At 39.1% G+C, this 13,669-nt stretch overlaps 1 protein-coding gene across 1 annotated transcript in view; it reads right to left on the reverse strand.

Annotated features, from left to right (window-relative positions):
- The window catches only part of LOC309868516 (liprin-beta-1-like), a 153,713-nt gene that overhangs the window by 41,213 nt on the left and 98,831 nt on the right, over positions 1–13,669 (reverse strand). Inside the window, exons 4-9 of the mRNA XM_082738440.1 lie at positions 8,828–8,914; positions 7,785–7,898; positions 6,744–6,875; positions 2,105–2,197; positions 1,690–1,782; positions 222–336 (exon numbers count right to left, since the gene is read on the reverse strand). Coding sequence (XP_082594566.1) covers positions 222–336; positions 1,690–1,782; positions 2,105–2,197; positions 6,744–6,875; positions 7,785–7,898; positions 8,828–8,914 — 634 coding nt within the window. The remainder of the gene's footprint in view (positions 1–221; positions 337–1,689; positions 1,783–2,104; positions 2,198–6,743; positions 6,876–7,784; positions 7,899–8,827; positions 8,915–13,669) is intronic.

Raw genomic sequence — 13,669 nt, forward strand, 5'->3', positions numbered from 1 at the left:
CCAGCTGCTGAAGAGGAAGCTACTAGATCCCCAGGCACAGGGAAGAGTTTCGGAGGAGGCCCTGCTGTCCTGGCCTCAGCTGGTTTCCGCTACCCTTCTCCTTTCTCTGAAAGGACTCACCACTGACACGGGGTTCTTTTGCAGGTGTGGGGAGGAAGGGAGGGCTGCACAGGGAGGTTTCTAAGAAAGTAAGAGAACAAATGTCAAATGTATGTGCCCACCTCGATCGAGAATTTCCACCCCTTCTCCTTTCATCTTGCACACCAGTTTTTCCTGTAGCCTTTTTACTTCAGATTCCTTCTCTTCCAGCTGTTCTTTTAAAGATGCCAGTTCGTCCTACAAATGATAAGCTCGTTTTACAACAGGGAATTATGACTAAAGGAGAATATTCAGGGAGCATGTTAACTCTTAAGTCAATAATGAGTTTTTGGGAATGAAACAAAAACGATAGGAATCTAGATGCAGACTTCAGAAACCAGACAGTGGCAAGAGGAAGCAGGAAGCAAGACAATTAATGAAGGTCAATGTCTAATAATTCTGGAATAAGTGTTTCAAGTTTCTGTGTGACCAAATTAAAACAAAATGCTTTAAAGTGTAATTAGGACCTGAGTAGCCTAAGTTTTAAAGCTTATGTTAAACAAACAAAAAAAACCCTCCCCCAGTTAATCCAGGATGATAATCAAATTAGACCCCGAGTGTCATAAAAGCAAAATAAAATGCAAATTGGAAAATATATATCAAGACTTGACTGAGATTTATTTAGTATTTCAAGATGGCATTCATGTTCCCTGAGCATGAACAAGGCAGAGCTTAATTGATGGGTAAGGTAGCAAGTGGTGAACAATGTTAGCCAAATCATGGGACTAACTAATTCATCTTCATCACCAAAATAAAAGGACAGAGTCTCCCACAACAATGGAAAAAAGATTTAACAGATTTTAAATCCCCCCCCCTTCTTGTCTACTATGTAGCTATTAAAGATTCCAAGTCCAATATTCTATTTACTAATGTTAAATTTTCAGTTTAATTTTGGTGAAGAATTAGCTTTAGCAAACTGAAATTTTGCTGGCTGTATTTTAGCACAGAAAATAAAGCTCTGCAGTGCTAATAAGTGTATTTTTATAACTGATAAACATTTTATTTTCAGTCTCTTAAGGTAGGTATTGTGTTTAGTACTATGAGAAGATCTCCAAAGACGCAAGAAAGCTGGCCCTATACTTTTTACTTATGATAGGCATGGATCCCAAGTACAAGGAATTTTCAGTAGCACTGGCAAAAAGCTTCTTTACAGCAGTAATTTCAACTCACTGTCATGATACAGTTAACCTGTAAGAAAGTCCCAAAGGAAGAAGCAGTCTGAGGCAAAATGGATATCTTTTTCCAGGTGCATTTTTACAACTATTTTACCAAGCTTGGATCTCAGGTACTCTAAGAGAATGAGATCAAATTTCTAAATGAATATTTTTATTTTGCCCATTTATTATTTTTCATTAATTATTTCATATGTTTCTGAAAACAACATCAGGGATCGCACTGGCCCTTCCATCAGCTTTTTTAAATGTATTTTTAAAAAAACAGATGACACACACACGATGAATGCACATGCTACTAAAAAACACTATCACGGCAAAACAGCGCAAGCCAGAAAGCAAACAGGCCCAGGACCCCATTACCCAAAGTCTACTACACCTTCAGTGACTCCCATTTTTGTTCCATCCGCTGCTTTTCATACTGCATCTGACCCACCTTGATTTTCATGCTAGAAAGTTTGGCCATTAAAGCCTGGTAGAGAGACAGAGGTGTGAAAGAAACCACAGATAGAAAAAGACAAGCCTAAATATCCAAGAAAATAGTATCGGTTTATAAAGGAGGTTAGGTTAACTAACAGAAATAACAGGTTATGTTTCACTAGATTAGTTAAAGCCCCAAGTTTTAAAAATTCAGAATAGTGGTGTTCAAATTCAAGAAAGTCTCCAGCTTGGGGGGAAATTTCATTCACTTGTAAGATAACTTCTTTATCATCTATTGAGTTGAGAACTTGTATTATGGATCATAGGTAAGTGAGTCAGGCTGTTTACAAATTTTTGCCATTGAGAAAGCTTACCTTGGTTGATTTCAGCTTTTTTTCATACTGAAGTCTTTCATTGTCCATTTCACTGACTCTTAACCTCAAATCATTGATCTCTTGCATTAGCCCCTGTCAAAGGAGGAACAATGAAACATATCAGGAAAGCAACAACACACCTATGTAGGCCAAAATAGCAGCTTGGAAACCTAGTCAACAAGCCCCTGGGTTCAGGTTGTAGGAATTGGATCAGACAAATGGAAATAAATGTATCTCCCTGAGGCCCAAAGCATCTTTCTAGTTAAAACACTATTTTAAATTCTCCATGCATCTGGCCCACAATCATGAGATTATGGAAATCAAAGGTAATTCTTTAAAAATTAAATTCAAATAATTAACATATAATGTATCATTAGTTTCAGAGGTAGAGGTCAGTGATTCATTAGTCTTATATAACACCCAGTCTCTTCACATCACTGCTCTCCTTAATGCCCATCCCCCTTACCCCATCCCCCCACCCCCCACCCCTCCAGCAACCCTCAGTTTGTCTCCTATGCTTAAGAGTTAAAAGGTGACTTTCAATTTTGATTAACAAAGGTAGCCAATCGCATACATCAATCATCAGCTATTTCTGGACTAAAAATCACCATATAGATTCCAACTTTAAAAATTAACTAGAAAAATTTTCTTTAGTAAAGCCATTACTTTTAGGGCCTTTTCAGTGATCTGTGGATTATTTATAAAAATATTTTTACAATTTCTTCCTTTGTCTAACAAAAATATAGATTGTTCATCAACCCAGTCTGGGAGAATGGAATGGAATTTAAATCCTTTTATTGTTTTTTTTGAAATGTAAACCTTTTAAACCAAGGATTGTCAGCTTGAGGGTGGATGAGGGCCCTGTAATTTACAAATACATTGTCATAACATGAATGTTACATTTGGAACAGAAAAAAGAAAATAATCCTAAGGTTTTCATAATACAAATACAGCCAGAAGCTTTTCTCTTTCACATTAAAAAAACAAAACAAAACAAAAACTAATTTGCTTGTAAAACTTGTCTAAGTGTTCTAAGAAACAGTAACATATTTTTGTCTAGAGCCCAGACAGTAGGAAAAGGGAATCAGAATGCCACACAATACCAACTTCAAATACTGTGGAAAGGATTTCTTTTTTGATTACAAACCATCAAGACTCCACCAATGCTTAACATGTTTTTATTCCTCATTTTACAAGTCCTCTACTCCTGAGCCACAAATAAACAGATGACAGAACTATACAAAAATGCCATAAAAAAGAAGCAATACCATAAGAAATAAAACTTTCTTACTAAACTTCTATGAGTAATGATTCACACATGGGGAGAGGGATGCCTTTCCTAAATTACTTAACAGTACTATATAATAATTACTCATTAGTTATTATTATAATTCTTTTTTCTTTTTTTTTTTTTTTTTCCTAAAGAGGGGGGAAGAAGGAGAGACGTTTCAAGCAGACTCCCGCTAAGCATGGAGTCCTAGGCAAGGCTCAATGAGATTCTGACCTGAGCCAAAATTCAAGTCAGAGGTTTAACTGACAGGGCCACCTAGGTGCCCCTAGTACAGTTGTTATTAGTACAGTACCTCAGTAAGGGAACAGCTGTTTCCTCCTTTCACGAATGAGGTCAGGAACTGTTTGACATCATTTAATAACATTTTAGCTGTGATTCCTTATCTACAGGTTCGGAATTCAAGTCTAAGGAAAAAGTCAGTTTCTCCCATTTATTTATCCCCCATTTATTAATCATTCTTGCATACTAGAATTCTTAGTGACCTTCCTTCATCTCCTGGTCTTTTTAATATATATCTTGCCACTTTTTCATGGCTAGCAGCTTTGAATTCCTATTTGGTATTGTCTTATTTTAACTCTTCTTTTAGAAACAGTGACAACTTGCAAAAAGAAGTAACTAAAAAAACCACAATTATAAATTGAGATAATTTTTCTGTTAAAAAACAAACAAACAAACAAACAAACAAACCCTACCCAAATTTCCCTTCTGGCAACACTAAGTATGAATGTAAATCTCCAACCTGAAAGAAGTCCTGTTTTTCCACAGTCAGTCAAGCTGGAAAATCTGGAAATAGCTCAATATAAGACTTTAAAATAATGGAATTCAAATTATTTCCAATTCAGTTCTTTATAAAAAGAAAACCCCTGTTACTAGTCCCTTTTCCCTCTCCGAGAAACTTCAGGCTCCGCAGAAACGTCATTTCTGGCATCTGTACTCTTACCAGAAGGGGGCACTGTTGAATAGTGTTAAGCATCTCCTATCAGCCATTGCAGGCAAGTCTTCAAAATTCCAGGATTTCAAGACTTTTACCCTTAATCTTTCAGAAGTGCCTGTATTTCTTCCCCACTCCAATATTTTCTTAGAAATTAATCTCCAAATAATCTAAAATTCTAAGACAAAGTTAAGGAATTTTGGATTCATGAAACAGCCAGGGAAATTTTTGTTTGTTTTTAAAGGAGGCTCCAGACCCAATATGGGGCTTGCACACTCTACTGACTGAGCCAGCCAGGCGCCCCCACCAAACATTTTATTAAGGGAACAAAAATAGGAAAGAGCATATTCAATTCGGTTTTAATTTTGAGGACTATTTTATTTGTTGTTATATGTAATGAGGTTGATCAGATTATAGTTTATAATCTCTAGATATGCATGTGGTATTTTACCAATAGTGTTAAATATCTTAGAAAAAAATCAAGGATTGAGTTTACTGAAAGTCTGATGACAGGATCACTTTGTTTATGATTGAAAATGCATGAGTAATGAGTAAAGGAAGGAAGCACCAGGAAAAAAAAAAAAAAAGTTTTATTAAAAAAATGCAGACACGGCACCTGGGTGGCTCAATCGCTTACATCTCTGACTTGATCTTCGGCTCAGGGTTATGGGATCGAGCCCCACGACAGGCTCCTCACTCAGCACAAAGTCTCTTGAGATTCTCCCTCACCTTCTCCCCCTGCTCACACGCTCTTTTTCTCTCAACTCAATAAAATCTTTTTTAAAAAAACGCAGACAAACTCAAGAGATGTGACTACTGCTCTGGAGTCTTACCAAAAAATCCTAACACATCCACTTCTATTTAGTCCCAATGCTTGGTTAACATCCCCGATCCAAATTAACCAGTCATGCAGGATGACTCCCCCTCAGCTTTATGGACACAAGGGAAAGGGCCAACTCTTGACCAGAACACTGCGACGTCTTTCCCTGCACCAGAGTAACCTCCATGGCACGCAGTCCATCTGTTGACTGAACTCTGTCATGTTATGCAGCAAGTGTGGAGTCAGGGAATGACAGAGAGGAAATAGAGGAAAATATCCAAATGGATTTTTTCAAGAAAGCACAAAAGGGACAATTTTAGAGAAACTGGATGACTTTCTCAGCTCTGTTCTAAGAGCCCCAGCCTCAATCAAGTGAGGAACATGCTCATATAGGTGACTGACAAAGAACTTTTGAAGATTGAACGTGAACTAAGTTGGGGATTTCCTTTTGCTGTTGAGGAAGTAACACATACGCCAAGACCTTCCATTACAGTTCCATTTTGGCAGAAAATTGAATTTGGAAAATAGCAATGGAGTAAATCTCACTAAAGCCAGTCTATGCGGGACTTGCCCACAGCTATAACATACCTAAGGGACCCCGTTATCATGATGGTACAGAGTTGGCTTCAAAGAAACGTGTGCAAAGAAAACAGAGGGGGAAGAATACTTAAATGAGTTCTCCTCTCCGCTTCTTGGGACGCAGTTTCTAATGCAGTATGACAACTTTCCATACTCCAACCGAGGAAACAAAAGAGAGAGAAAGGAAGAGATTCCCTGGGAGATAAGGGAGTCCTGCAGATCTTCAAATTTTTTCCAAATAAACAGATTTCAAACGGATATGCTCTCTTTTCCCAACAACAAATAATAAGCAAATAAAAGACCCAGATTAACAATAAAACAGCCCAAAGAACAAAACATGTTTAACCACAAAAATGGGTACTTCAAGTTGTAGAATCTATCCCAAATTTCACAAAAGTATACTGAGCTTTATTTAATTGGTATGATTTATGTGTGGAAGAGACCAAAAGTAGAAGGCCAAACTGAATAAACTCTAAAAATCTGATTTTTATGATTATATAATAAAAGCATGTTCTCTGTACATATTTTCAAACCTACTTATTATATAGAAAATAATCAGTAAAATGTAAAAATGGCTATTAGTAAAGTGATACACTTAAACCCATTATTTCCATAATGAAGAAAACCACTACAGATGGACAGGAGGACGGACAGGAGGACAGACAGGCAGACGAACAGAGAGAAGCTCCAAATGTCACAAAGTGAAAAGTTCTTTCTAAAGACTAATGAAAGCATTAAAATTTCATATCAAAAGTCTCACAATTTAAAAAAAGGTATGAACAACAAAAAGTCTCACAATAAATATTGCCATGAGCATTTAGTGATTAAAAAGTCAATGTAAAAAAAGCCAATGTAATTAAAGATTATTCCTAAAAAGGAGCACGGATGAACGAGAGCACGTAGCCATTAACTACCTCCCCCTCACGCCTACAAGGAATTTCAACTTGCTCTGGAAATATGTGTATGACATATACAGACGCACACGCATATGTATGTTAAGGGGGAGGGTATCACTTACCTCCGTGTCTCTGAACCTGTCTTCATAATCCAATCTATCCTTCTCCACAGCGGTCAGTTTAAGCTTCAAGTTAGATATTTCAGCCATCAGATCCAACTTCTCAGTTTCTAGGGATGTCCTACTCAGAAGCTCCTATTGGAATTTAAGAGATACACTCAAAACTTGTTTTATTAAAAATCACCACATATGATTGTGTCTTACCCTGCAAAGCAGTAACTATCAAGTCGGGAATGTGGTAAAGATTAATCACTAAACAGATAAAATTTGAAAATATTATCTGCTTCTGTGAACCTTCATGGAGCAGAACTAAGTGTGCGCTTACTTCCTGGGGAGACGTACATGCTCTAGATATGCAGAAATCTTAACTGCTTCAAAGCCTGATGAGAACACTGATGCTGACAGGGTCGCTCTGTGTTAGGCACTGTTCTGATGTGGTTCGATCCTCAAAACAACTTTCTAAAGCAGAAACTCCTACTAAAGATAACTCAGGAATTATCTGTGTTCAACAAATGAGGAAGGTGAGGAACAGAGAGGCTGAAAACCTGCCAAAGGTCATACAGCAAGGATGTGGCAGAGCAAGGACTCAAACTGAAACAGTCTCCCTCCAGTACGTACCCTACCCGCTATATTATAGGCCCTCTCGTCTACGAGCACTGTGTGTGTGTGTGTGTGTGTGGTGTATTACAAGTTTGGGTTTGTTTTCTTTTCCCCATAAAAGTCACATATGGTACGTATCTTTTTTCTTAATCATAAAATATATGCTCATATCTGGGGGTTAGGAAACCATATGCAAATTTAAAGAAGAACATTAAAACTACCTATAATCCTATCAGTATTTTATTCCAGATTCAAATTACATGAACGCTTTCTATGTTATGCATGTGTTTTGAGACCCAGTTACCCTCGGTTTTTGCTTAAAATATGCCAGTCTCGGTGAATCATGAACTTCAATGCTGCGTCCGAGGGGACACAACAAACAAGTGCAGAACTTCAAACAGGCGAGCAAGAAAACCCCACCTCAGTGACGGCTTCTGAACATACCTGCTGCAGCATTTCCTCTGTGGCATTCAGCTTCTCCCGGTGCTCTTCAAGACAAAATTCCAAATCTCGAATCTTCTCCCCCTGAGCATCCACCTGGTCTGTTAACACACTTACCTATATATAGAGCAAAATACTGCAATAGATTAGGAAGGATTTGGGTCCCACTACAAACTTTATTTCTCTAAATAGAACAAAAACTGGAATGATGTCACTACCCATTTGTTGTAAGGGGAAAAAAAAAACTGTCAATAAGACAGCAGTCCTTTACAATCCTATCTAAGTGATGCTTCTTGACCTGCAGACTCCCAATTTTTAAGGAGGTTACGGCTGATTGGGGATATGCAATACCTTGTAGTTATAGGTTAACTTCATTTCAACCATTTTATGCGAGAGGGTATGTGCATAGATCATCATTTTGGGGAGGTTGGAATGGGAATGGGAGGTAGTATTAGAGATTAAGAGAGGAAATGGAGTTATGTTTGAAAGAGAAGCTGTCAAGGACTACACGTGAGTCTTTCCCCACGATCACCAATCCCATAAATACACTGCAATTTACTTAACTCAAAATACCAAAATAAAAATGTTTGTCGTGCATTTAAAACATTAAGAAGAAGAAAACTCAAATTTAGCCACTAAACCAGAGTCCGCTACTCACTTCTGTTCTGTTCAGCTCACAGGATCATTTTTAAAATTGAAAATTAAATAGATTCAGATTCAAAAACATTCAGGTTTATGAAAATCTGTGGTATAAAATTGCAATTTATGCTGTAAATTAAAAACACCAGATTAACTAAGATGACAGATCAGATCAGAAAGTCAGCTTAGATGACACTGTGGCTGTCATCAGAGGAGCCGAGGCTGCTCACTCTAGACCGGGGAGGCACACCTTGGTGCTACCACAGTCCTCACCACTCCCTATTGTGTGTACGCACTTATTTCTATCAGCAATCCGGCTCCCAAGCATCTGAATATGCCATCCCAATTTAAAATGGTCTTTGTAAATATGTTGTGGAGGAAGAATAGCATTGTTAAAAATCACTTGCCTGAAGAACGAGAGATTCGTTATCATTCTCTAAACGTACTAGCCTTTCTTGATACACCTCTCCATTTCCGGGCAGGTGTCCATTTGTCTGAAAAGATGAAGGAGTATGTGTAAGGCTTGACTCTCTTTAAAACTGAAACGACTGTGAGCAAATAAAATGGCATACATTCTTAATCCAAGGAACCTGAATAGAATTCAGCCAGCTGCTGCCACCACTGCTAGAAAACACGAGTCTAAAACTTGGTCCATTTGCCTCAAAATAGGTAAAATGGGCATGGTAGGCATGTTATCACCAAACCAGACAAGTTCCCATCAAGCAGAAAAATCATGACCTAAAAGGAACAGTGGTTACTAACATGCTCGCAGGGACGCATAGCTGGGTCATACGAAGTTTCGCGAGTGTGTGGGCAGGCAGAAATTACTTATGCCGCCTGAATGATCTGTGCTATTTCTGGGTGGGGGCACTGGGAATGTCCTGGGCTGCCCTTATGTGCCTCCCCTCTCCTCCCAAGTTGCAAACCCAGAACTGCAAATGCCTGTCTTTACAGAGGCGGCCTTGGGGGCAGCTCATATCAGCTTCCTCCCTGTTACTCAGGACCAAATCTCAGGGCAAGCCTTCCCTTTGTCTTTGAAGCCTTTCTTCCTTCCCCTGAAAGCTTAGGAAGCAGTCCACAACTACTTCCCCCAACCGTCCCCATCCACACCTTACCAGGAACTTTATTAGCTCCCATTCTGACTTCACTCTTTGTGACTTTGCTCAACTCTATTAGGTTACGCCAAGCTCCTGCAGAGCCTGGAAACAGGTATCATCCTGCAACCACAGCACTGGCCTGGGGCTCTGCTTAGATTCGTGCTCACTTTCTTCACCTCCCTCCAGCCCCGCATGTTTTTATCAGATTCGGACATGTCTGTGCATGGTGTAAATGCTGAAGGAAACACCGATTGGGAAAGCGAGTCACATTTTTCTTTTTCTCAGCTGTCTCATATATAAAAGCCATTAAGGAGATACACAAAAAGGCTCACGGAGAGCACACAATATAAAAACATCATTTTGAAATACAGCAGTATATCTGATATGTCCCTTGTTATCTCATGTAAGTAGCTCATAATCATATGACGGGTAATCCCAATAGAATTTCCTGATTCCTCATTCAACTACAACAGAAACAAAAGCCACTGGAGCTCAAATTAGTTAGATAGGGCCATCCAGAGGTCAATGAAGAAAGCAAATAACTTCAGGGGTGCCTGGCAGGCTCAGTTGGTTAAGCATCTGCCTTCAGCTCAGGTCATGATCCCAGGGTCCTGGGATGGAGTCCTACATCAGGCTCCCTGCTCAGCAGGGAGTCCGCTTCTGCCTCTCCTCCCTGTGCATGCTCTCTCATTTTTTCTCTCTCTGAAATAAATAAAATCTTAAAAAAAAAAAAAAGAGCAAATAACTTTAGGTTTAAACCAGAGAAACACAAACTCAACCTTATCGTCCAAGAACACAGCAGATGTGACATCTATTATTTTCCAGAATTAACTGGTATTCTTATACTACCTTTCCAAATAATGCAGTTTCCCATATAAATTCTGGAAGTAATAAAAGGCATGTGTTGAGCGCACGCACACACACACGTACATGCACATAGTAACAAAAAAGGAAATTGCAGCATGTTGCTTCTAAAAACTTAGATGCACTGGATACATTGCCCATGAGGCCACAAAAGAATCAGAAGCTAATTGAGGAAGGCTGCAACATGTATTTAGAGTGGATAAAGTTTTTTTAACATCAGCTTGACCACATACCTGCCCTATAACCATTGCATAATTCTGGTCATATTGTAAACCGAAGAATCCAAATACATTACAAGTTGTGGCCTGAAAGACTTCCAACCCCAGGGACTGCCATGAAAATGAAATTTACATAATTTCTTAAGGACAGTTTTTTGGAACAGAGCCAGGATGTATGATACACGTTCTCAATCTTAAGCAGTACTCAGACTGGCCTTCTACAGCTTTGAATTCCTCATTCTGATGATGAATGTTAGCAGGCATCTGCTTTTAAAACCCCACGTGCTTTTATAAACAGATACATTTCATGAGGTAGAAAAAAAAAAGGTTTCTGTTCACTGAGGATAAAAAGTAAAAGTTGTTATTTCTTCCGATGGAAAGATTAGAAATGCTGCTATAGCAAGTTCTAGAAGGGTTTCACGAAGCTACTGCATTTGAAATGGAAATCAGATGTTCCAAAATCAGTATCACAAAACGATCTTAGAATCAAAATACTAAAAACTGACTCACTATGAGCATACATACTCACACTTCTCGAGACTAGTGATATTTACAAGAGTTCATAATGCTCAAGGAGTTCTTTTTTTAAAAGACCACAGGTCACCACAGCAAAACAAAGCCAAAGTTAAGAATCACCAATGGAGTAGTTAAATACTTTTCAAGGAGTGCACTGACCTAGTCAAGCAGGTGAAAGTCTAGTCTCTTCACACATTTATTTCTATTTCTGCCAATTCTGTTACCTTGGACTTAAGAATCCTTGCAGGAGGTAAATTCCATTAGGCAAATACCTTACCACCTCTGTTTTTCCTCCAACTCCCAAGCTTTACCAACCTGACCACTCAAAACCTCCCCACGTGGCATGCACTCTCGAATTCTATTCCTTTGGCGCGGGCCGTATTTCCCACCCTTTCCTCATCTTTCCTCGCTCTGTAAAGTCCAGCTCAACCTGGGCTTGGCCTGTGAAGTGTTCCTTGAGTTACCTGTTCACTCATAGGCCAGTTAGAGATTCCAGATCGTGGAATCCTCATCGTGGCAGGCAACACACTGAACAGATGAGGTTAGACGTGGCTACATATATGTTCCCCTCTTCCAACAAACTGCCTTCTTTGTGAGTAGGTTTGCCTTTGCACCTGGCACACAGTGAGTTCAAACCAAATGACTATGGAATGAATAACGAATGATAGGTGTTCAATAACCATCAGATGAATACAGGATGAATGAACACTTGGTTGCAAGTTGGCCCTCTCACTTCTCACTCCGTGGTTGACCTGAAGCCTGTACTCCCTCTTGCTACCATGTTTAGGAGGTGTTTTCAGAGCCTTTTTAATGGACTATACTTGAGACTATCTTGCATGAACTCCCTTACATACTATCTTCTCCAAAGCAGAGTATATATGGCCTCCGACATCTTCCCTTTCTTCCGCCATCTTGGGGGAATTGAGTCTTACTTCCTGCTCAAAGCTCATTATTCCACATAACCTTTGGATCCTTAATTTCCTGCTTCCCTGAGACTTACAATTACCACCTCTACCCATACTATTCTCAGTTTCTTCCTCCTAGTGAACGTTCTTCCACTGGCCATTCCAACATCTACTCCAAGGCTGTGTGTCCACCACTATACTCACTCATCATTCCTCTCGGCCTCTACAAATCCATTTTTCTTAGCCAGTTCTCACCTCCTCCTTCTTACCTTATGCCATACTCTCTTCTGCCCCTACACTGGTTTCCCTTCTCTGTCTTGTCTTGTCCTTCACCACTTAGCTTTTCACCATATTCTGCCATGGATGGCTTCCTCATGACCTTACAAGAGTTGGTCACTTATTCTCCTTAATGATCCCACAAGGCAAAACTACCTTACATTTCTTTTGATTCTCCCAAGATTCTTATAAAATCATGGGCAGAGAGTTAAAAATACATTGAGTATCAACTCTTGTTGAGTCTATTTGACATCCAAAGCACTGAACACCAGCTCAAATTACTTTACTCAAAATCCCAGAGATGCCTTCAAAATAACTCTTCCTACTTTCACTCATGATGCAACTCCATCCTGACCACATTCGATACAACTGAAAGTTTAAGTCAAAATCAGCATCAGCTTGGGGATTTCAATAGTATTGTAGCCAACTAACAGTGCGTGTGGAGGAGGGTATGGGACACTTGGGAGGGAAAAGCAAGGCAAGGGATCCAGCTCGAATGCAACAGTGATACTTTAATTAAGGAACTTGTGGTGTTTGCCGGATATTCCTGGCACGACGGGTAAAATGTCTAAATGGCTCTATTCCTTACAGAATTATAGAGTCCAAAAGTTAGCCAGCAACCACCCCTGGGAATATGAGTTGTCTGAATTCATGGAGCAGATGCTCCATATAATGCTAAAGGCACAATATACCTCACCCACAGTCATCTAGATAGAAGCTCTTCTATTTATATTATTTTCCTTTTAATGGTCAAGTAGACCCACGATCAAGTATAAAGATGTAATAAATGTTAGCATCTTGCTTCCCATGCCTCCCTTTCAAAAACTGTTTTATTATACAAAATTTCATTTGTATCTGAAAGTAGAGACCTTAAGTACCCAACACACAACAATATCAACGGTTACTACTTCAAGGTAGGCAGGAATGTTTTGCCTGCAATGTTCACTTAAAGTATCGTGCTATATTTTCCTTTAATTTTCTTAGTTCTGTTGGTTTGCACTTGTCTCCAGTTGACTACCCTCTCTCCCCAGCTTCGTTTTGCTTTGTTCTTTCCAGAGCTCTGCTGTCCTGTCTAAATCCCAAACCAACAAGCAAGCAGTGATTTGCCACAATTACACTTAACTTCTGTTGTAACACAGAACTCAGTTTGAATAGAACATTCCCAAATCAGAGTGCTGAGTAGCTAAATGACAATATGGAAAAGAAAATCAGTTCCATTTTATAAGGACAACAAATGTTAAGAAACAGTTGGACTGCTGCTATAACACAGATACACAGACACAGACACATACACACACACACACACACACACACACACACAGATACACAGTCTCCACCAAAGTCAATACACTTATTTTTTTTTTAAGATTTTA

This window comes from Mustela nivalis (genome assembly GCF_964662115.1).
Source record: "Mustela nivalis genome assembly, chromosome: 7".
Classification (NCBI taxonomy): domain Eukaryota; kingdom Metazoa; phylum Chordata; class Mammalia; order Carnivora; family Mustelidae; genus Mustela; species Mustela nivalis.